Source organism: Solanum pennellii, chromosome 7, assembly GCF_001406875.1.
Source record: "Solanum pennellii chromosome 7, SPENNV200".
NCBI lineage: Eukaryota > Viridiplantae > Streptophyta > Magnoliopsida > Solanales > Solanaceae > Solanum > Solanum pennellii.
Window position 1 is genome coordinate 1510180 of NC_028643.1, and position 25477 is coordinate 1535656.

Sequence of the window (25477 nt, forward strand, 5' to 3'; positions counted from 1 at the left end):
ACAAAAGCCTTCAAGTACAGCAGGATATTTTTTATAGAACAAACCACAATTTTTCGTTCCAATTAAATATCTCATAACTCTTGTTATAGCATGCCAATGTTCATTACCTGGCTTGCTTGTAAACCTGCCAAGTACTCCTACTGCATATGCAATATCAGGCCTAGTGCAATCAGTCACATATCTCAAACTTCCGATTATACTAGCATATTCCTTTTGATTTATTACATCATTTTCACTTTCAACAGGAAATAAGTGAACACTTGAATCAAAAGGAGTAGCAACATGCTTGCAATCATGAAAGTTATATTTTTTCAAAATTTTCTCAACATAATGTGACTGGTCAAGGAAAATCCCCTCACATGTTCTTGTTATTTTTATTCCAAGAATAAAATTTGCCTCACCAAGATCTTTCATATCAAAATGGCTTCTAAGAACATTTTTAGCTTCATCAATAACATTCATGTTAGAGCCAAAGATCAACAAATCATCAACATATAGGCAAATGATCACATGTGAATTATTCCAAGACTTATGATATATGCACTTATCACACTCATTTGTTTTAAAATCATTTTCAATCATGCAGGAATCAAACTTTTCATGCCATTGCTTTGGTGCCTGTTTCAAGCCATATAGGGATTTAGTAAGTTTACATACTTTGCTTTCTTGGCCTGCTTCAACAAAACACTCGGGTTGGTCCATATAAATTTCTTCATTTAGGTCTCCATTTAGAAAAGCAGTTTTTACATCCATTTGATGAATTTGCAAATCAAAAATTGCAGCCATAGCAACTAAAAGTCTAATGGATGTAATTCTTGTTACCGGAGAAAAAGTATCAAAAAATTCTAGGCCTTCTAGTTGTTTAAAACCTTTTGCAACTAGCCTAGCCTTGTATTTATCAATAGAACCATCCGGTTTCAACTTTTTCCTTAAGACCCATTTGCAACCAATTGTTTTACAACCCGGTGGTAAATCAACTAACTTCCAAGTTTTATTAGAAATTAGAGATTCCATTTCATCATTTACAGCCTCTTTCCAAAAAATAGAATCATGTGAAGATAATGCTTCTTTCAAAGTTAGAGGGTCATTTTCAACATTAAACACATAAAAATCAGGACCAAAATCTTTTTCTACTCTAGCTCTTTTACTTCTTCTTAACTCAAAATCAACAACTTCTTTATTTTTCAAAGTTGAAGTAGAAGAACTAGGTAGTGACAAAATATTTTGTTCAATCCTTTGACCCCCACTATTTTTAGTATCAAAAGGAAATTTATTTTCATGAAAAATAGCATCACCAGATTCTATTACAATATTATCTTCAAGATTAAAAAATCTATAGGCTGTACTATTTGAAGCATAACCAAGAAAAGCACAAGTAGTAACTTTCTTACCCAACTTTGTAATCTTGGGATCCATTAGCCTCACAAAGGCTAGACAACCCCAAACTCTTAGATATCCCAAACTTGGCTTGTAACCTTTCCACAATTCAAAAGGTGTCAATTTAGACTTTTTATGAGGCACACGATTCAACACATAACAAGCAGTTAAGATAGCTTCACCCCAAAAATTTAAAGGTGCATGTGACTCAATAAGCATGACATTAGTCAATTCAACCAAAGTTCTATTTTTCCTTTCTGCTACTCCATTAGACGAAGGAGAGTAAGGAGGAGTAGTTTCATGAATTATTCCTAATGATCTAACAAAAGAATTAAACTCATTTGATTCATATTCACGGCCTCTATCACTTCTAATTCTTTTTATTTTTCTTCCAAACTGATTTTCAACCTCATTGAGATAAGTTTTGAAATTTTCAAAAGCATCACTTTTATTTTTCATCAAGTAAACATATGTAAACTTAGAAAAATCATCAATGAAAGTGATAAAATATTTATTACCTCCACGAGTTAGAATTCCACCAAGTTCACAAATATCAGTATGAACTAATTCTAACAAATCAGTTTTTCTTTCAACTTGAAAATGAGGCCTTTTAGTGATCTTGGCTTTACTACAAGCCTCACACTTTTCAAAATTCTTTTTAACCATTGGGATTAATCCTAAACTACTCATGATTCCAACATAACGATCATTAATATGACACAAACGAGCATGCTAAAAATTAGTAGAAGAAAGCATATAAACAGAAGTAGAAGTTTTATTCATTTCAACATTCAACTTAAACATCTCATCACATGCATACCCCTTCCCCACAAAAATACCTTTCTTCACTATTACATATTGATCAGATTCAATAATCTGTTTAAAGCCTGCTTTATTAAGAAGAAAACTAGACATCAAATTTTTTCTCATAGAAGGAGTATAAAGTACATCTTTCAATGTTAATATCCTTCCAGAAGTAAAACACAATTCAACATCTCCCTTTCCAAGCACTTGAGTAGTGTGAGCATCACCAAGCATGATGGTTTTGGGCTCCTCAAAATGAGTATATTTTTTAAACCAGTCTTTGTCATAACAGACATGACGGTTTGCACCAGAATCAGCCCACCATCCATCAACATTCTCAACCATGTTTATGTCGGTAATCACCGCCACAAAAGGTTCTTCGGTAACGTTTGCCTGAGGGTTAGGACCACGTTTCCGGAATCTGCAAAATCGAGCAATATGCCCACTCTTGCCACAAACAAAGCATGGTCCCTTTTCTTGAACTTGTTGATTTTGTGCTTGGTGATTTTCACCATTATTTTTCTTGGGAGGTCTACCATTATTTTTCTTGAATTTTTTCTTCTTAGGCTTTAAAGAAGTATTTTTGTGAGTTTCAGGAGTAGCATTATTCGAAGTAATTAAATTTACCTTCGATGTGATGTTGTTCTCTTCTGTTTGTAAAAGTGCATCTTGGCCTCTTGCTTCTTCTTCCATGCGGATTTTCATTATCAAGCTTTCAAGAGAGGTTTCCTTTTGTTTATGGCGCATAGTTTTTTGAAATTCCTTCCAAGAAGGTGGAAGTTTATCCACTATGCCACAAACAATAAGGTTATCTCCAATTTTAACCTCTTCGGACCTAAGCTCTCCAACAATCATGATGAAGTCTTGAGCTTGATCTACCACTGATTTGTTGTCCACCATTTGGAAACGAAAAAATCTACTAGCTGCATATTTTTTCGCTCCAGCCTCTTCGGTATCATACTTACTCTGCAATGCCTTCCAAATTTTCTTTGCACTAGAGTAAGTTCTATCATAATAATCATAAAAATTATCAGATAGACAATTAAGAAGATAATACCGACACTTATAGGAATCACCATCGTACTTTTCCACTTTCTCTAGATGAGAAATAGTTTCATCATCATTCATAGTGGTGATGTCTTCTTTATTTGGATTCTTCTCGGTTAATACATAAGAAACATTGAGAAGACTTAAGTAGAAAAGTACTTTACCCTTCCATCTCTTGAAATGGTTACCATTGAACCGAAATGGCTTGTTAAGATCTCCCATCTTGACATCCGCGGTTTTTTCAATTGTAGCCATCTTAGAATCTCCTTAAAATTGTTAGTGAAAAAACTTACAAGATAATAAAATTGCAAGATTACAATTGAAAATAAAATGAAGAAAGTAATCTCTTCAGGCTGAGGCGCGGATATCTCGCTCTCTTTAAGGAGATTCAAGCCCACTGCAGCAAATGTTTTCACCGGTCCAGCAGTAGTCCTCTTTGACTTGTCCCCTCCAGGATACAACAGCCTTCACAAAGTATAACTCAACAACTCTGGACAAGAGTTGAGTCCAAAGCTCCACAAAAAAGAACACCTCCCTTCAACTAATAAGAACTCTCTTTTAGACTAACTCTTTCACTCTTTGTTTTCTCTTATGAATTGTGTGTCTCTAAAACCAAATGAAGACTACCACTATTTATACTACAAGAAGTCTTCCTAGCAATGAATAGGAAGATAATGGAGGTAGTAAATAGTGAAGATAATGGCCTTAGGAGTTTCATAGGTTACAATGGGAGTTACATAGGTTACATAAGTTACAATGGGAGTTACATAGGTTACATAGGTTACAAAGAGTAATGGAGGAATTAAGAATGAAATACATTGATGGATAACCAATGCTAATGGATGATGTAGAAGTCATCCATTCCAATGTTTATTCTTATAACTCCAAAATAAAGCAATTTAATATGTTAAATATTAATATTAAAATGCTAATAACCTAACATATATATATATATATATATATATATATATATATTTGAAGTGATTGTTCAATAGCATGTCGCCCAAACATCGGCATTTTAGTGTTAAAACGAGACACGGAATGGGAAATATAGATTTTTACATTTTTGTGTGCTATAGTCTATGAATTTTAGTTAATATGTGACCCCGGTCATTTTTTTGCCAATATTTTTAATGGGCATCCGTTTCGATCTTACTAATGACGCTTGTTAGTCTGAAGGGACAAACATCGACATTTTCAAGTTCAAACAAGGCTCGAAATGGAAAATGCCAATTTTTCCATTTTTCGTGTGCTATATCCAATGGATTTTTGGTGATAAGTAATCCCGACGATTTTTTGGCCAAAATATTTGTAGGCGTCTGATACGACCTATCTAATGGCGTGTCCTTGACGGTAAGGGAAAATGTCAGCATTTTTAAATGAAGTTCGCAACTGAAAGTACCAATTTTTCCATTTTTTGTGTGCTATATAGTCAATGAATTTTGATGAGATCCCTACGATATTTTGGCCAAAACTTTTTGTGGGCATCCGTGACAACTTATGGTGTGCATTTGTCCGGAGGGGTAAACGTTGACCTTTTCAAGTTCAAATAAGCCCAAATGGGAAATATTATTTTTAAAATTTTTTGTGTGCTATAGTCCATGTAGGTTGAATTATATGTGATCCCAGCGGGTTTTTGGCCAAAATATGTTATGGGCGACCATGACTACCTATAAAATAACATGTATGGGTACAGATGAGCAAACGTCAGCATTTTCAAGTTCAAATGAGACCCGGAACGGGCAATACTATCATTTTTTTAGCCGAAATTTTTTGTTGGCATCTGTGACGACCTCATTAATAGCCTGCATTGGTTTGGAGGGGCAAACATTGGCATTTTAAAGTTCATACGAGGTTTAAAATGGGAAATACTAATTTTTCACTTTTCGTGTGCTAAGAGTACATGGATTTTTTTGGGTGATATGTAATCTTGAAGGTTTTCTGGCCGAAAATTTGTGTGGGCGGCTATGACGACCTCATTAATGGTGTGTGTTGGTTTCGAGGGGCAAACATTGACATTTTCAGGTTCAAATGAGACTTTGTTTTCTCAGAAGTATGCTCGAATACCTTAACACAACAAAAGAAACACAGACAAAGGATTTAGTTTGGTAATATCTCATTAACTACTGCAAAACACAATAGACTTCTATAAGAAAGCCATTTAACTTCACCCTAAAAACTGTATTACAACAACAAACAGAAGCAAACATCTCTCTCCTATAAGAATTAGACGACTCATTGATAGCCCACCTTGAAATAACCGGAGTCGATTTCGACAAGTCTCATTGCTCCCCTATATCCTTCTTAGATTCAAACTAGACTCGAAACTGGAAATATCAATTTTTCTTTTTGTGTGCTATAGCCCATTGATTTTGGGTGATATGTGATTCCAGTGGTGTTCTGGACGAAATTTTTTATGGGCGTCCGTACTAAGCTTATTAATGGCGTGCAATGGTTGGAGGGGGAAACATTGACATTTTCAAGTCCAAACAAGCCAAAATAAGAACCTAATTTTTTTATTTTCCGTGTGCTGTAGTCTATTATTTTTGGGTGATATGTGATCCTAGTAGTTTTTTTGCCAAACTTTTTGTGGACCTCCATTATGACCTCATTAATAGTGTGTGTTGGTCCCAAGGGGCAAACTTAGACATTTTCAAGTTCAAACGGGGCCCGAAACGGGAAATAACAATTATATCATTTTTCGTTTGCTATATTCCATGAATTTAGGGTAATATGTGATCCCAATGGTTTTTGATATAATTTTTTATAGGTGTCTGTGACGACCTTATTAATGGTGCGCGTTGATCCAAAGGGACAAACATCAGCATTTCAAGTTGAAAAGAGGCCCAGAGTGGGAAATATCGATTTTTTTTTCATTTTTTGTGCTATATATAGTTTATTGATTAGAGTGATATGTGATCTGTTTGTCAAAATTTTTTGTGGACATCCGTTACGATCTTATTAATGGTTTGTGTTGGTATGAAGGGGCAAACATCGATATCTTAAAGTTCAAATGAGCTCTAAAACGGGAAACACCTATTTTTGTATTTTTTATGTGCTATAATTGTCCATGAATTTTGGGTGAAATATGATCCCGGTTGATTTTTCGGCCAAAGTTGAAGACATTCCTTTGATAAAAAACCCTTCTTCTAAATGGGCTCTAATAATTTTAGTCCAATCCTATCAAATCACTTTGGGCTATGCTCAGCTATACAAGCCCATATTTTGCCAACCAATTCATGCTTGCATTAATGAATGATTCCTGAAAAAGAAATACTTTAATTTTATTTGACAAAATAATAAACTATGATCCTTTTGCAGTTATGGTGATATTATTCATTTTGTAGTTGGTCAAGAGAAATTAAATTTACATTTTATATATATGTATATATGAGTGCAAGGAGAGGTAGACATATCTCAAACCAAATCAAATTAGAAATATAATGGAGAAGTTCCTCCATATTCACCTTTTGATTTCAATTATTTTCTCAATTTTGATTGTAGTTTTGGGCTATGAAAAATCTTTTTCATTCCTTAACTCAAGTTATATCAAGGATGCTAGAGAAAGATTTATGTCTTTTGATACAACTAATCTTCTCGATCCTCCGAGGCCATCCTATACTTTTTCCATTTACAATCGTGCTTTATTTGAAAAGTCAAAGTTCAAGGACTATGACTCGTTACTTGAGAGTAAGCTAGCTCGTTCTCAAGCTAGAGCAAATCATTTTGCATCGATTCTTGAAAATGGTAACTCGATTGGTGCAAATGGAACTCAAACAAGGCCACATGAGAGTAAAAGGGAGAAAGGAGAGGTTCCGAAAAAAACAAGTGTACATTTGGTAGAAAGTGAGTATGTTGCAACATTTACTATTGGCAGTGAAGAAACAAAATCTTTCTTGCTAATAGACACAGGAAGTGATTTAGTTTGGTGGCAATGTAAACCATGTAGACCAAACAAGTGTTACAGTCAAAATAATCCTATATATGATTCAACTAAGTCTAGAACATACCGACAACTCGATTGCATTGTGGAAACTTCTAGTTGTCATGTCGAGTCCGGGGGATATCAATGTACTGTGTTTGGTAATGAGTGTCTCTATGATTACAAATACGTGGATGGATCGATGACAAAAGGTTGGATTGCAGAAGACGTGATTACTTTTTATTTAGACCTAAGTCGGGTAAGGATTCTTTTCGGATGTGGAATAGATCAAATGAGTGGAAGGCAATTTAATGGTGAATATTCAGGAATCGCAGGGATCGGGCGTAGGGTGTTGAAAGGTGGATATTCTTTACCGTCACAGCTTGAGGCAGACATAATGGCGATGTGTCTACCGGGAACTTACTCCATGAAAGCATCAACGATTAGCTTCCACACAACGCCGTTTAAGAAGACAACATCAGCAAGACTAGTACCAATTTCCGAATTCCCCAATTTTTATTTTGTCAACCTTTATAAAATCTTCATCAATGATAAGGAACTTCCATCTTTTCCATCATTGTCGCGGAATCATGACATGAACGGTGATTGCATCGTGGATACAGGAACAATTATGTCCCGTTTCCCAAGAGATTATTATATTGTATTTCGCGACACATTCAGAAAGGAAGTACAAGGTATTCCTATGGTGGAGGCTCCACTTGGAGCTTTCGACACTTGCTATATAGAGGATCCAGGTGTGGTACCAACATTCCCCGTTGTGAAGATGTACTTCGCGCACCAAAGCCCGGATAATTTGTTGTTGCTGCAACAACTACGAGTCGTGGTGCACATAAGGGGGCTATTCTGTCTGGCATTTTTGCCATGGGACTTAAATGTCGCGATGCTAGGAAATCATCAACTCCAAGGTATAGGATTAACTTTTGATACTGGAACAAACACTTTGTCTTTCGACTTAGATGCATGTTAATGAGTGTATCTATAAAATTTCTCTATGTCGAAATTTAATACAATCATAATATAAAGTCATATCCACATGGGGTATTGTTTTACAAAACGGCTTGTGACTGTGGCGTAGTTATTGCATTTTAGCAATACATATATATATGGTTCTTCAACATAAATACATGGTCTGAGTCAAAGCTACACGTACCTTTGGTAGCTCCGCCCCTGCTTCTAGTCCATTTCAGGGTCCCCTGTTTAGTTATGGACTCGAGCAATCGCAACAACAGTCTGATACACTTGTTGCATCGTCGACCTTTGATCAGGAATGAATTTTCATGCAGTTACTTGCAAGTTCAAGTAGTTGCATTACCATATTATCAACAGTTGTTTATCCACATCAAGAGGACTGGCAAAGGGGCTGCTCGACAAATTTAGACTCGAGCAGCTCAATATGTAAGATTCTTATCTCAGTAAAAGCTCGATAACACAACACCAAATCGATAGACATCTTTTTTGTATGTTGTGAAGTCTATAATTTTATTTTTATAAGTATTTTATTATAAAATATATTTTCTTATTATTTTAATATTTTTTTCCTTTTTATTTTTTCTCATTCTTTCTTCTTTCTTTTCAAAAATTCATTGTCAGCTCCATCCGTTGAAACTTCTTAGTTTCAATGTCACCATTTTTATTGTAACTTTACCTTTTTTTTATTACTATTAGTTTTACTCTCTTTAATTTTAAAACTTTATCCAAGTATTTTCTTACATTTCGAACAATTTAATAAACTCATTAGTTTTCAAGATGATTAGGAAGTATCATGTAGTTTTTTTATTTGATTTCAATTAAATTCTCTCAATTTTTGGAAAATTAATTGATTCTTTTAATTATTATTTCTTATTTTGAATTTATATGAAAATGAGGTAGTTGATGATACCTTCAAAATTTTAAATTTTCTTAGAAAAATAATTAATTTTGTTATCAATAATTCAATAAAGTCTAAATAATAGTATAAATTCTATATTAAAAAAAAATTGACCGGAGAAGAAGAAGAAAATGAAAAGAAAAAAAAATGGAAGTGGGGTTCAATTTGAAATGGGAGGTGGGAGGTGAAGAAAAAAAATGACGGATGAATCACTCGAAAGTGGGAGGTGGAAGATAAAATGATATTTAAGATGCATCAAAATTAAAATTCAAAAAGTAAGAGAGAGAGAAAAATAAAGAAAGAAAATACATAACGGAAAAACTTAAAATGAAAAAAAATTTACATTTTAAAGTAAATTAACGTGTGTCATGTAATGATTGGTGTGTAAATTCACTTGCTTGTTAAAATTTTGGATTGTATAATAATATATGGTCAAAAATATTTAGTGGAATAATATTACAGTCTCAAGAAGACAATTTTTAAAATATGTAGTCTTAAACGTGTCATAACCCTTGTTCAGCTTTAAAAGCTTGTCACTAAGAATAAAATGAGAAGTTTAAGTATTTCCATGTGATTTACAAGTCACAGGTTCAAGTCGTACAAGTGAAAACTCTTAAGAGCAAAGCATTACATAGACTTCTTAAATTCTTTTTAAAAAGTATCTTTCTTTTTTTTCTAATGTTGTCCCAAAACAAGCAAAAATATGGAAGGAAGTACACCTTCTTCTAAATGAGCTCTAATAATTTTAGCCCAATCCTATCAAATCACGCTGGGCTCACCAGCCTAGTAATACATGCTTCCATTTAAGAATGATTCCTGAAAAATAAATACTTTAATTTTATTGGACAAAATAATAAATTTTTATCCTTTTTTGCATTTATGGTAAGAAAATCTATTATTTGTCTTAATAGGGAATATCATTCATTTTTGTAGTTTGTCAAAAGGAATTAAATCTACATATTAACTAGTATATATATGGGTGCAAGGAGTGGTAGACATATTCAAACCAAATCAAGCAATTGGAAAAACAATGGAGAAGTTTCTCCATATTCACCTTTTGATTTCAATTATTTTCTCAATTTTGATTGTAGTTTTGGGCTATGAAAAATCTTTTTTATTCCTTAACTCAAGTTATATCATGGATGCTAGAGAAAGATTTATGTCTTTTGATACAACTAATCTTCTCGATCCTCCGAGGCCATCCTATACTTTTTCCATTTACAATCGTGCTTTATTTGAAAAGTCAAAGTTCAAGGATTATGACTCGTTACTTGAGAGTAAGCTAGCTCGTTCTCAAGCTAGAGCAAATCATTTTGCATCGATTGGTGCAAATGGAACTCAAACAAGGCCACATGAGAGTAAAAGGGAGAAAGGAGAGGTTCCGAAAACAACAAGGGTACATTTGGTAGAAGGTGAGTATGTTGCAACTTTTACTATTGGTAGTGAAGAAACAAAATCTTACTTGCTAATAGACACTGGAAGTGATTTAGTTTGGTGGCAATGTAAGCCATGTAGACCAAATAAGTGTTACACTCAAAATAATCCTATGTATGATTCAACTAAGTCTAGAACATACCGACAGCTCGATTGCATTGTGGAAACTTCTAGTTGTCATGTCGAGTCCGGGGGATATCAATGTAGTGTGTTTGGTAATGAGTGTCTCTATGATTACAAATACGTGGAGGGATCGATGACAAAAGGTTGGATTGCAGAAGACGTGATTACTTTTTATTTAGACCTAAGTCGGGTAAGGATTCTTTTCGGATGTGGCATAGATCAAACGAGTGGATCACACTTTAATGGCGAATATTCAGGGATTGCAGGGATCGGGCGTAGAGTGTTGAAAGGTGGATATTCTTTACCATCGCAATTGGAGGCAGACATAATGGCAATGTGTCTACCGGGAACTTACTCCACGAAAGCATCAACAATTAGCTTCCATAGAACGCCATTTAACAAGACAACATCAGCAGCTCTGTTACCAAATTCAGGATTCCCTAACTTTTATTTTGTCAACCTTTATAAAATTTTCATCAATGATAAGGAAATCCCATTTTTCCCATCATTGTCGCGCAATTTTGGAAATTATGACATGACCGGTGGTTGCATCGTGGATACAGGAACAGTTATGTCCCGTTTCCCAACAGATGTTCATACTGTATTCCGTGACACATTCAGAAAGGAAGTACGAGGTATTCCTATGATGGAAGTTCCACTTGGAGCTTTCGACACTTGCTATATAGAGCAACCAGGTGTGGTACCAACATTCCCCGTTGTGAAGATGTACTTCGGCTATGAAAGCCCGGATAATTTGTTGTTGCTGCAACAACTGCGAGTCGTGGTGCACATTAGGGGGCTATTCTGTCTGGCATTTCTGCCATGGGAACAAAACATCGCAATCGTAGGAAATCATCAACTCCAAGGTATAGGATTAACTTTTGATACTGGAACAGACACTTTGTCTTTTGACTTAGATGCATGTTAGTTAGTGTATCTATAAAATTTCTCTATGTCGAAATGTAATTGTGTCTTTTGATCTTTAATTCAATCATAAAATAAAGTTGAAAGATTATTTATACATATGCAATGGTTCGTCAACATAAATACATGATTTGATCAAAAGCTACACGTCCCTTTGGTGGCTCCGCCCCTGCTTCTAGTCCGAGTGCAATTGTATTTCAGAGTCCCCTGTTTGATCATGGACTCGAGCAATCGCAGTAACAGTCTGATATACTTGTTGCATCGTTGGCCTTTGATCCGGAATAAATTTCATGCAGTTACTTGCAAGTTCAAGTAGTTGCATTACCATATTATCAAATCCTTGGCCTAGCAGTAGTTTGTCCACATCAAGAGGACCGGCAAAAGAGCTGCTCGACAAATTTAAACTCGAGCAGCTCAGTATGTAAGATTCTTTCCTCGTTAAAAGCTCGAGAAGCACAACCCCAAATCGATAAACATCTTTTTTGTATGTTGTGAAGTCTATAGACTCGACTATCGGAAACAGACTCAAGTTGGAATCTGTGTCATTTGTTTTTGCAAGTGTTGCCTCCCAAAAATTGGATAACTTAGGATCGAAATTTTCATCAAGCAAGATACATTGTGTGCTTATGTTATTATGCACGACATGGAAATTTCCACCATCATGAAGCCAAGTCAGGGCTTTCGCGATACCTAAAACAATTTTAACCCTTAGAGGAAAGTCCAAGAGTCTTGCCTTATCGTTGGTTGAATGTAGCCACTCATGTAGGTTTCCATTAGGCATGTATTTGTAAACCAGAATACGCTCGTCCCTCTCATAACAAAAGCCGATTAAAGGCACCAAATTCGGATGCCTCAAACTACCTAGAGTAGTGATCTCGAAAACAAACTCTTCTTCCAAATCCTCTGAAACATGAAACCTCTTTATGGCAACAGTCCATCCATTTGGGACCAGTGCTTTGTACACTTTCCCTAGCATTCCGTTTCCTATTTCATTGTCTTGGCTGAAATTCATAGTCGCTGTTGATAGTTCCATAAAACTCATTCTTGTAACCATCTTCTCCATCTTTGAAACCTGAGGAAAAGAACATAGCTACCATATTTAGCAATAGTTCGACTAAGTAGTCCCCTTTCGTCTGACATAGTTTGACTGGACACAAATTTTAAGACAAAAGAAGACAAGTTCCTTAACTTGTAGTCTTAAACGTGCCATAACCCTTGTATGGCTTGCGACTAAGTTTAATAAAAAGACGTTTGAAAGCAAGTGTAATGTTTACCTTTGGATCGTTGTTTACTTCTTCTCCTCGAGGCCATTCATTTTCATCAATCACCATTACCTTTGTTCTCTTTTTGATGAATAGAAGCATCTTGTTTACGCGAGGTAAACCAAAGAAAAAAAGATATATACCAAGTACAGTAAAAAGTGACCAACCAGTTACAAAACCACAAGCAAACTGTACACGACGGTTCATTAAAGTACTTAACATATTATGATGGAACCCGACGTGTTTTGTAGCACATGCTTTCAGAGGACCACCACAAAGTCCTGGATTATTTGCATAACTTTCAGTTTGAAAAGTTACATTGATAAACCTTGGCACTGGCCCTGTTAACAAGTTGTTAGTCACATTAAAGTTCTTGAGTCGACCTAACGAGCCAACTTCAGGTGGGATTGGACCTTCTAGTGTATTGTCTTCTAATCTGAGGGAACTAAGAAAAGAGCAACTTGCAATGTTACTTGGGATCGCGCCTGAGAAATTGTTGCTCGAGAGATCAAGCATTACAGTAAATCCGATTAATTTTGATATATCCCAAGGAATGGTACCATATAGCTCGTTGGACGAAAGATCTAGAGAAGTTATAGAAGTGCAATTTTGTATGCCTCGCGGAAACTCACCTTTTAGTCTCATGTCTGGAAGAACAATGGATAAAACTCTGGTCTCATCAGGATGCCAGCATTGTATTCCTGCAAATTTACATATAAAACCTTCTGTCTGATTATCGAACTTCCACGTTGTATTCAAGAAGTTTAAAGGGTCTTCTAATGAGTTTTTTATCGACATCAAACAATCTATGTCACTCTGTACCGCGTTACATATTAGAGAAAAACTGCAAAGTAGTATGAAAAATGGTAGTACTAAGTAAAGAATGTTGTGTTTGCACATTTTTTTTTTAGTTATATTTGCTTTGGCAATTGTGGTGTAATATATTGATTGATTTTTGCAAAAATGGACAAGAGTACTTACTTGGGTCAATTGCATGGTAGCATATTTCCAACACATTTTCCACAACATGTTTGACACAACACAATTTTGGGTGTGGTCCTTTTCTAGATCCATGTCTATATATATAGAGATATATTTGTATAAATATGTCATTTTTTAACTTAATTGATATCAACTAATATCTATGTTTTCTAATTTTGAGTGTGCAGAGACAGACATTTTAATTTATATAAAATTATACGAACAAACATGTGTGTCATATTATACGTAAAATTCCACGTTAGAGTGTTTGTATTATCACTCATCCGACATGCAAATATTCGAGTGATGTCTATATATAGAGATATTATATAAATATGTCGTTTTTTAACTTAATTGATATCAACTAATATCTATGTCTTCTAATTTTGAGTGTCTCAGAAATAGACATTTTAATTGATATAAAATTATACGAACAAACATGTGTGTCATAATATGCGTAAAATTCCACGTTAGAGCGTTCGTATGATCACTCATCCGAAATGCAAATATTCGAGTGATGTTTATATATAGAGATATTACATAAATATGTCGTTTTTTAACTTAATTGATATCAACTAATATCTATGCCTTCTAATTTTGAGTGTGCAGAAACAAATATTTTAATTTATATAAAATTATACAAACAAACATGTGTGTCATACAAACAAACATGTGTGTCATAATACACATAAAATTCCACGTCAGAGCGTTCGTATTATCACTCATCCGACATGCAAATATTCGAGTGTTTATTTGTTCATGTTTTGACTAGTCAAAGTTAGCAATTGTGGTGTAATTTACTGATTGCTTTTTGCAAAAATGGACAGCAGTTGACTTGAGTCAATTGCACATTTCCCAGCACATTCTTCTTGTCTATATTATCTCGATCCTTCCTCGAACCCTACACAAAAATTATTATGTAAAGAATACATTTTATTTTGGTTTACTATTGTTTTTTTAAAAGCAAATTTATACGACTATACATGAAGGCTAAAAGAAATAAGTACAAACAAGAGAGGCTAGCTCCTTACCTTACCAATCCTAATGAGATACCGATCCTTCTACTAGTTAACCATCATAAAGAAAATACGAGCTAGAGAAAACTAAATATTCTATGATTATCACAAAGTTTGTAATAACATTCAATTGGACCCTTCTTCTTTTTATTCGATTGTTTGTATTTATTCTAACTTTTGTATTAATTTAATTAAATTCCCCGATCCATTTTATGTTATATTTATTCATTTTTTTGTTATATTTATTCATTTTTTACACTTATAAATAATTAGTGGTGACTTTTTAGTCCTTTATTTTTCTGATATTTTTTCTTTCAATTAATTATGTGATTGTATCTGCACAAAAATTCAAAATGAAGGGTTGGATGGTCACATTTACACACTATTATTTACATATTAAATCTTACGATGAATTTAAGTTATAAATATTGATATAATGTAATTTTTTTTCATAATATTAATATAATGTAACATCTTATTGCATGTTACGTTAATATTTATTCGATATGACTAACCAAGATTTTAATTAATTAAAATATTTACCTGTAATTATCTTTTAGATGACTTGATTGAGTAAACATTTATTTCACACCATTAGTGCACAATTATTATTTTTATTTTTGGATAAAACTCTGTGAAAAAAGAACCTGAAACAAAGGAAGAGAATAATACAAATTAATTAGTTTCTCAATTAAGTAATATATGTTCTTAATTATGAAAGATATATTTGGTCTATTCAATTCAATATGCAAATCTCACATTGGCACATTTAGTGGATTTTTATTTTTATTTTTGTTTTATGTATTTTTGATAATATCTTCCATTAATCCCTTGATGTTTTTTTTATTAATCATGATAGAAAATATGCTTGAATATTTCCTTTCTATTGAGCACCAATAATACATTTTTCAACGTCTCATATTTCCATAAATTTGTAGTTCAAATCTAACAACTTCCTTCTAAAGTTATATCAAACGTATTGAACATTTAAATATTTCTTTCTTTTCATGAAATATTTTCGTCTAAAAAAAGCAAATATTTTATTCGTTATTATTTTGAATTTCTTTTTTAGCTTGTACAAATATAATTGATCTTCTACTCTATTGTGCCTCTACATACAAAAAATTAAAATCAAAACTTAATTTATCGAATATCGAGTAATTAAATCAAAATTTAAAATTTTGATATTTGATATTTATTTTTTACTACTAATTACAGAGTTATCAAAATCAAAATTTAATAATCTCAAACCGAATACCAAACGACCACACCAACCTAAACTTCCATTTTGGACCTTTCTTTTCTTAAAGTAATAAAAGAATATTAATTATTTATCGTTTAATTTGTAGAATATTTTCCTTTCATAGGATCGTCATAAATATTATTTTAATGATGACTATTGTATTTTTATTTTGACATGTTTTTTTCTTCCATGTATTCTCCCCCAAATCCATCTCATAATATATATCTTCTTTTCAATATTTGTTTTGATCTTCACAATATCTTTCTTCATTAAATAAATTTGTATACCAAAAAAATAAAATTACCACAACTAGATAATCTTTAATTATACGAGGGTCTCCCAGATCACTATGTCGTTGTATATAAATGATACACAAACTTCAAACAAATTGATCAATTCTAAAACTAAATTCCAATATGGAATACCTACTCCTTATTACTCTTATTCTTATGTCAATGTTTCATTTGAATTCATTTGCTTCTAATTTGATCAATGAAAAATCATACTTTAAGGTTAATTCTACTGCCCTTAAACAAGCTAGAAAAGCCTTCATGGCTTTTGATACATCTAACCTTCAAGATCCTCCAATGCCCCCAAAATCTTTTAGTGTTTACCATCTCGACCTTTTTGAAAAGTCAAAATTCAAAGACTACGACTCTGTATTCAAGAATCGTCTTTCTCAAGACAATGCTAGCGCAACATACCTATCCTCAATGCTAAAATCCCACAATAGTGCAAAAAATGTCCTTGATGACCAAATCCTAAAGGTAACACCTACTATGTACTTGAGAGGTCATTATGTTGCAACATTTTTACTTGGAAGTGAAAAAATACACAACTTGTTACTAATAGATACTGGAAATTACTTTACTTGGTGGCAATGTGCACCATGCATTGAAGACAAATGTTATAAACCACAATTTTGTACAATATACAACTATACCACATCAAACACATATAGAAGTTTGGATTGTGTTACAAATAGTTCAACTTGCATAACAACAACCTCTGATTTTCATTGTTCATTAGAAACTAAATCATGTTTCTATGTACATGTATATGATAATGGTGAAACAACAAAAGGATTCGTCGCGTCGGATATCATAACATTTCCATCAGACAATACACAAGCAAGGATTAATTTTGGATGTAGTGTTGATCAAAAAAGTGGTAGTGATTTTAGTGGTACATTTTCTGGTATTGTTGGTCTAAGTAAAAAATTAAGTGCAAAAACAACAGGAGGATATTCATTACCATCACAATTAGGTTCATCATTATTTGCATTATGTCTACCAAGCTCAAAATCAACACAGCCATCTATACTAACGTTTAATAAAGCTCCTTGGATATATGGAACAGAGGCAAAGTTTGTGAAAAATCGATTAAACCCTCATTTATACTATGTTAATCTTTATAAAATTTTCATCAACGATAAGGAAGTCCCCGTGGATCCATCGTGGTGGAGTGGTAAGAAAGATGATCATGGTGCAATGGTTGATACAGGGTCGTTGATAACGCGATTTCCTCATGACTTATACATAGTTTTTAGATACATATTTAGAGAAGAAATGAAATATCCAATGTTACAATATCCTATTGGTATATTTGATACTTGTTATAAAGAAGAAGAGAATGAAGATATGTATTTTCCAATTATAAGGTTTTATTTTGGGAGTGTGTCACATAAACAAGAGTTGATGTTAGTACAAGATAGAGTTGTAGCTGATTTACAAGGCTTTTATTGTTTAGCTTTTTTGCCATGGGATGATAAAACAACACTTATTGGGTCACATCAACTTCAAGGCACAGGATTAACTTTTGATTTCAAAAATAATGCTTTGACTTTTAGTGTTGATGCTTGTGATTAATGAGCTATGTGTAAATATTATTCAATCAATAAATTATATGCTTTTTTTTTTTAATTTTAGCTATGCCAAATACTTTGTTATTTATGATTGATTTATGGGTAATTGTGTACGTTGGATTCTTATGGATATTGTAGATTTTGTTGAGTACTTTGTGAAATGGATGGAGTATAAATCTCATTCTTTTTTGCATCTCGATCGTGTATCTGGTATGTGTGGCACACATGTGTGACACATAAAATGTGTATGTGACGCACACAAAGCAATACACAAATGCATATACACGGTACAATTACAAATGTAACGATGTATATGTATATAACCAGCTATCAATATTTGTGCATACATTGGGCCCGTGCGTACACAGGCAACTGTCACTGAGTGTGTGAAAGATAAGGAATTGGGTATTGGGAAAGGATTAATGGGTATTTGGGCCGGGTTTGGAGGAAAATTGGATTGGGTTTGCAATTGATTTGGGCTAAGAAAAAAGATTTATCACTTGAAAAAAAACGTTTCATGATTCGCTCAATCTATTTATGTTTATGCGAGTTAATAACGCAGTCATTTCCCTTTAATTACTTGAGCTTATTTCGATCCACCAATTAATAGTTTTACACCGAATTTCAAATCTAATACATCTATATACATGTATTTTTGTTACCAGAATACAAATACATAATGTTACTTGGATATATGGATATTGTATATCTTGAATAAATTACACCTATTTTAACTCAATACAAATGAGATACATATCCCTAAAGGCCGAAATGTGACACGAATAATAATAGTAAAATCTCGTAACACTAAACGAACGAAATTTATATTGTTTGGCCTTTTGAACCTGAGTTTATATGTTTACCAAACGAGTAGATACCAAACCATGCACACCCCATGTCTGTTTACCAAACAAGTAGATAACTTATACATCAATTTGATGACCAGTTTATAAGTTTAGTCAAACATCCTCGTAAATCATAATATCTTGTTACGATAAAAAGTTAAAGGAGTCTATATGTAATTACTATAATCTTTTGGGGGCTCAAGTGAAATTATCTTGTACAAATGCTGACCAAATATACTAAAAATAGAAAGAGGAAAACAAAAACATAGTGATAAAGAACTCATCACCACAGAGAGAGAACAGGAAAAAAAAATGGTGCTTAGTGCTACAGTACCCATCATCAATGGAGGTATCAACATAAGGGCAAAATCGGAATTTCATCATTCACCTGTTAGAAAGTGAGTTTGCCCTTGTTTTTGCTTTTTTACAAGTTTTATGTGCCTGTATTTTGTTGGGTGTGTTGTGTTTTATGCTTACTATTAGAGAAATTTTAGCCTTTAGAATTTTCAAGAAAAGTTTTTGGTGTGTTAAAAGTTATAAAAAGATTGAATCTTGGTTAGAAATTTGTGATTTCATTGTCATATGTTTGAGCAGTTTTGAGTTTTTAAAAATTGTTCAAGAAGAGTGTTTAGAGGTTGGAAAAGAGAGATTGAGAAGAAGATTTCAGTTTTAGAAATTGTTTTAATGTGTAAAAGACTTAGTCTTGGTTAGCTATTCAAAGTGAATCTTGTTTATAGTGTATGAGAACTGAGAAGTATTATTAGTCTGAATGTTTGTGGATGGTTTATGTTTTTGCTTATTATTTCTTTATCGACGTGTTCTCGTTGTTATCATTTTGTCTATTAGAGCATTTTCAGCCTTTAAATTGTTCAAGGAAAGTTTGGCTTTAGGCCCTCAATCTTGTTGAGTCGGGCTTGTGTATTTAGCTGATCAAATGAAAGTAGACATTAACTCAAACTAATTGCATTTATCAACCTTAAACTGGATGGACAGCCCTGATCTCACCCTCCCGAGTCCCCAAATCTGGGATTATACTCGGTATGTTGTTGTTTAACCATAGAGTACATTTAGCCTCATTCACAAACATGAAACACTTCCATTCCGCTCTTGCATTGTTTCCAATCAACTGTAGGTATATGTGTCTGATTAAGCTCTATTGTCCTCTATCTGTTATTTGCACGTGCTGCGTTGTTTATCTTGCCCGAATGATCTTCCTCATTTGCCAGCTAGCTTGCTGTGGTATACTCGTACTTTCAATCTGCTGCCTCTTTATATAAGATGTTTATATCCATTTTGTCTTGGTTATGTTTATTCCATCAACATAAGTTAAACGAGTCCTAGGCCCTCAAATGATTTTGGCAGACAAACTTTATCCCAGGATACTAATGCCTTCTTGGTTATCAGTTATCACATTGGTTCTAGACCAAACATAGCTTCTACTCGGATCTATAAAGATTGCAAATAGGATAGGTGCCATGGGATCACGCTGCCTTAGACTTCTAGCTGCATTTAAAGGTTCTCTTGGCGGCTCACCATTCATCACTATTGAGTAATTTACAGTTTTCATGCATTCCCTAACCCAAGTGATAAAGTTAGTAGGAATTTGAGCTCTTCCGTTACTTGTTGTAGAGAAATGCATTCAACAGAATCTTTTACTTTCCTTAGATCTATCTTGATCATTCATCTTGGGGACACATACTTTGAAGTGTAGGCTTTCACTAGCTCATGTGCTAATATGGTGACGTTGTCTGCAATTCCTCCTATTAGTTAGCATTCCACTCAAAATCTACATTTTTGGGACTCTTCAAACATGTTGGTTGTGTGTTTGATCCACCAGATGAAATGCATTGTCTAAGGATCCGACACGGGTGCAACAACAGTTTTTGAGAATCCGAGCAACAAAATTGTTCCAATAGAATGACGAATATTAAACTGACATGACAATTCCTCCCTGTTAATAAGCAAGCTTTTCTGTGTCAGGTTCGAATATGGGAGTACACAGAACACTGACTTGGCGTCATGGAAAACCAGGAGTCCAGCAATCCGCGTCCTGGCAAATCCCAATGTATGCATTATGAAGGCTTCATGTATGTAATACTAGTAAAATTGGTCTGATTATGCCCAAAAGCATATACTTGTAAACAAAGATGGTTTTTATAATGTGGAAGGTGGTAAAATTATGTGAACGGTGATTTGGTAAAACTTGTTTCTACTTTCTACTTTCTTGTTTATATGACAATCATATCTTTGAATGTGTGTGCAAGCCAGCCTAAACACCATGGTCGTATAAAAAAGTAGAAAATACTCCATGCATATGTACAAAAACCCAACCCCGTTGATGTTGTTTTTTGGTATTAGAGATATCTTCATAGTGACTCGAGGTCGTTATCTATCAACTTGAGTTTCTAAATGAAACCTTCTGTGTCCGCAGGCATCTCCAGGGAGAGAGAGAACAAAGAAGGAAGTGATCATGGTGGATCCTTTAGAAGCCAAGCGATTAGCTGCGAAGCAAATGGTGGAAATCAAAGCTAAAGAGAGATATCAAGTGAGTAAGCAAGCCTCAATTATATTTTCATGAGTACTGAATCTCTGTAACTTGGCACTTCTCGACTCCTAGGTGCCTCTTAGCAGACTTAGTTATTTCGGCTATTGAATTCATATTATTAGCTCAAGTAATTATTCCCTCTCTCGTGTCTGGCATGTTAGTATGTGGACATCGAACATGATGCTTACCTCTAAGCAAATTGAGTGTAGGATGTTGAGTTTACATTATTTGCTAAAGGTAATCAGTGTTCTGGTTCTCATCTCCCGAATGGTAGTAAAATCAGCCCTGAATGTCAAGTTATAGTTTATTTCCACTTTATATGAGATAAATCTTCCAGTGACGTTAAACATTTAAGTCGGTCGACGGTCATTCCCTATAAGCTAGGTTGCTTAACTTTCCATAAAATGTTGTGACACTCATATCAGATCCTCCATAAATACATTATTTTTGGAGGATCTGACACACACCCTATCGATATTTTTTAAGAGTCTGAGCGACATTGCCTACTAATGCATACTTCTACCAAGCGTAACGTAATCCCCTCTCCGTCCTACCTTGCAAATTTCTGCATACTTAAGTCTTGAATGATGTGACCTGGATAAAATACCATGTCCTTTCCACCTTTGAAGATTCTTGTGCTTGTACAAATGTTCTTGAAACTTGTTACCGTTACATCGATTTTACATTTTCTGCTCTGAATTTTCTTACAGCGACGGCGAAAAATAGAAGCAATTAACGGTGCATGGGCTATGATCGGTCTCACGATCGGATTAATCATCGAAGGACACACAGGACTCAGCATTCCATCTCAGGTAAGAATACTACAAAAGGTGCATTTGTTCTCATTCACAGTTACCTATGTTGCTTGATCTCTTCAAAAATGTCGACAAGTGTGTATCAAATCCTCCTGCATTTTGGAGGATCCGACACGGTGAAGCAACTTTTTTGGAGAGTCGTGCAACATAGACAGTTACACATAAATGAAGTTCTAACCTAACACACCCCTTCTCGGAAAAAAAACATTTTTCAGTTGGCAAGCTACATATCTGCAGTCGTTGGGATCTTTACGAAATAGATACAGGCCAAGATGAGGAACCAAAGACACTATGATCGAAGTATTCGTTAACTCAAAAAACGTGAGATCACACGAAACTGTTAATTCTTGTGCAGGATTTTGGTTTTCAATCCTCTGCATTCTTGATTTGTTATGGTTACCATAGTAAATATCTTTCCATTCAGGCTAAATGTCAATAAAATGTATGATCATACTGTTGTGTATTATTTTTGGAAGTTTGAGTTCATTTAGTAAAAAACTCATTTCTTGTCACCATGAGCAGAAATTAGTTTCATAATGTATCGTATTAGATTTGGATTATACCATATTGTTTTGATGAATATAATGTTTAGATAAATTGTTGTTTTTCTCGTGCCATAGTGTCACACACCAAGAAAAAATTATTATTTTTTTGTTTTCCGGTGCTTGGAGCTTCGGTTATATTTGGATCACGCAGTGCAGGGCCCATATGGGATGGTGTTTTCAACATGATTTTCTGTACTCAGGGCTCGAACTCCAGACATCTGGTTAAGGGTGAAGTAGTCCTACCACAGCACCACCGCCAATAATGATGATTTAACTTATAATGTATTAAAATGACAAAGTAGGGTATGAGAAAAGAATACCAATGGATCGTGTCAAATCGATCGTTATTCGTTATATAAAATAGGAGTTAATCGGTATCGATTTAAATAACATAAATGAACATTGCAAATAAAGTAACAATTGGATACAATACAGCAACGAAAAGTAAGTAAACTAGTTCAGCCCCTTCCGATAGGTGGCTACATGGTGTGAGTCTGGATTAATCGGGTCAATAGATATCGCTACTATATGGTTAAACTAAAAAAGGATAATTGTACAGAATAGCAAACTAATAATCTAAAATAAATGGAGTAGCTACTGTTTGATTTAATTGTGTCCCATAGCAAACGTTTGTCAGTCGCCTCTCTCCCTAAACTCTCGCTCGTCACTCTCCCATTCTCGCTCGCCACTCTCCCTCTGCTCGCCTCTCTCGCTTTATAGAACAGAAGTGTATAAATTGCGTTTCTGTTTTGTCTAAAGCGAGAGAAACTTGTATATACGCATGCAAAAACATATATTTTCGTTCTATACACTTAATTATACAATATACAAATATTTTACTTCGATTCAATTGTATATAAATGCAGATTTTTTTACAGATGTTGCAGCGAAATAGGCCAGCGAATCATACGATTGAATATGTATAGCGAATTATACATTATATGTTTGTTATGGAGCACAATTATGCAAACTTTGCTATAGCATACAAATATATATTTTTTTTATTTGCTATATGTGGAAGTTGTTCAACTAAAAATTATCACTTTCAGTTTAACGCTTTTGAGGAAAAGCCCATTGGGCTTTTTAGTCCTTAAGAAACCACTTCTTCACTTACTATCTTCTTGGCCCAAAACCAAAGCCCATCGTTGAACAAAAAAATATTTTTTTGGGAGCATAAATGTTCTCTTCCATGACCGAACGCTTATACTAAATCAATAAATACAAGCTTTTTATATACGTTCATTATATCATGACCAGGTGATATGTATTTTTATTTTCATTTTAATTCGTAACTGTTACGATTAATTTTATTGATTTGACATAAATATTTGTGGCAGATAGGTATATCATAATGTCATAAATGTTTGAATGACTCATGATTAAATGTTTGTGGATAAGATTATTGACCAAAGTAGGAGTTTTTGGATTCTTATTATTATTATTACAACTTAGATAAACATGTTTCTTCAAAACTTTGAATTAAGAGAAAAACATGGTGGAAGTTGGATGACTTTGAAAAGACTATTTAATTGGAATATGTTTGTTAGTAGTCCAATTTTGACAAGTTAAAACACAATACCCAACAAAATAAATATTTTTTTCTAAGACTTCAAAGTCAACGTAACGTTATGTATGAATGCAAAATATTATAATTTATTAAATCAAAACATAGTTGTGTGACTCAATTTTGATAATATATGCATAATAATTATATTTTATTATCAATATATAAAAGTTAAATTCGTTGTGAATAACGAATCGTTAAATGATCAAATTTTTGTTTTATTAGCTAAGTGAAGAACGATAGCTTCAATCAATTTAAGTTTGTGTCGCGTATGATCATTCAGGAGTATTTTTTCTTGATTAAAAATAACTGATTGTCAGAGATTAAATTTGAGACTTTTAATTAAAGATGAAAGAATTAAATTCATCGAATCATAACCCTCCGAGACAAATACTGAAATGATCACATTTAACCAATTATGCTATAGAGAAATTAACTATTGGAATTTTCCTAATTATCATTTATGATCTTTTGTTCATTGTTGATAAACCTTATCACAAAATTTTGCTTCTTCAAAATAATGGGACTTTTACTTGACAAGTCAATATATAGACTATAGTTAGTCTTTTTTTTTTTTTTTTTAGCTTCTTCCACGTTTCTTCTTTATTTTATTTTATTTTTTTTAAAAAAATCTATGTTAAGTTGCATCATTATCTTTTTTTTCCCCAATAGTTAGGCTAAATGAGTCAAATATAATGGTTAAGAATTTGAAAAAAGAAAAAAAAAGTCAACGTGGATAAACATAACGTGTCTTTGATATTTCCAACAAATAAAAATGAGACCCTTTAATTGTCTTTATCCTTACAAAAAAAATTTTTAAAATATTGAATTAAAGTTTGATTTAGTAATGAACCAAATATTGTGTTGATCCGCTATTAATATTATTTTAATTATATTATCTTTTTAAAAGATAATTGAAATCGTTTTTATAATATTTTTTTAGTATTTCAATTTAAAGTTAAATTTATAAAAGAATAATTAATACAGTCAGATCTCTTTATAATGATATCGTTTATCGATTTTTTTTTAATGTTGGTACAATGAAATATTATTATATTACTTCAAAGTAATCTTTACGACAATTATATGTATATGAGATAAGGACTTTCAATTCCTTTAACAACGTTATAATAATTAGAATTTTCCTTTGAAATATGACTAGATGGAAGTTGAAAGTTTGAATGTTTGAAAATATATAATATAATAAAAAGTTATCCACTTATAACTTTTCTAATTTTACATATTATTGTTATTATTATTATTTTATTTAGTAGATAG

The 25477-nt window shown here is 33.3% G+C and overlaps 5 protein-coding genes across 5 annotated transcripts; 4 read left to right on the forward strand and 1 right to left on the reverse strand.

Annotated features, from left to right (window-relative positions):
- Positions 1 to 6671: 6671 nt before the first annotated feature.
- Positions 6672 to 8138, forward strand: LOC107024721 (aspartic proteinase nepenthesin-1-like). Its single transcript, XM_015225706.1, has one exon. The coding sequence runs from the start codon at positions 6672 to 6674 to the stop codon at positions 8136 to 8138; it is 1467 nt and encodes a 488-aa protein (XP_015081192.1).
- A 2038-nt stretch (positions 8139 to 10176) lies between these two features.
- On the forward strand, positions 10177 to 11523 carry LOC107024722 (protein ASPARTIC PROTEASE IN GUARD CELL 1-like). Its single transcript, XM_015225707.1, has one exon. It carries the CDS (start codon positions 10177 to 10179, stop codon positions 11521 to 11523), a length of 1347 nt encoding a protein of 448 aa, XP_015081193.1.
- Positions 11524 to 11558: 35 nt separating this feature from the next.
- Positions 11559 to 13709, reverse strand: LOC107025476 (probably inactive leucine-rich repeat receptor-like protein kinase At5g48380). Its single transcript, XM_015226261.2, has 2 exons — positions 12794 to 13709; positions 11559 to 12591 (listed from the first exon to the last, which is right to left on the reverse strand). Exons 1-2 carry the CDS (start codon positions 13679 to 13681, stop codon positions 11695 to 11697), a joined length of 1785 nt encoding a protein of 594 aa, XP_015081747.1. The 5' UTR covers positions 13682 to 13709; the 3' UTR covers positions 11559 to 11694.
- A 2728-nt stretch (positions 13710 to 16437) lies between these two features.
- LOC107024723 (aspartyl protease AED1-like) lies at positions 16438 to 18358 on the forward strand. Its single transcript, XM_015225708.1, has 3 exons — positions 16438 to 17881; positions 18024 to 18095; positions 18213 to 18358. The coding sequence occupies exons 1-3, from the start codon at positions 16438 to 16440 to the stop codon at positions 18356 to 18358; spliced, it is 1662 nt and encodes a 553-aa protein (XP_015081194.1).
- Positions 18359 to 18971: 613 nt separating this feature from the next.
- On the forward strand, positions 18972 to 22650 carry LOC107024155. Its single transcript, XM_015225068.2, has 5 exons — positions 18972 to 19128; positions 20711 to 20795; positions 21162 to 21275; positions 21986 to 22087; positions 22306 to 22650. Exons 1-5 carry the CDS (start codon positions 19043 to 19045, stop codon positions 22348 to 22350), a joined length of 432 nt encoding a protein of 143 aa, XP_015080554.1. The 5' UTR covers positions 18972 to 19042; the 3' UTR covers positions 22351 to 22650.
- The last annotated feature ends 2827 nt before the right edge of the window (positions 22651 to 25477 follow it).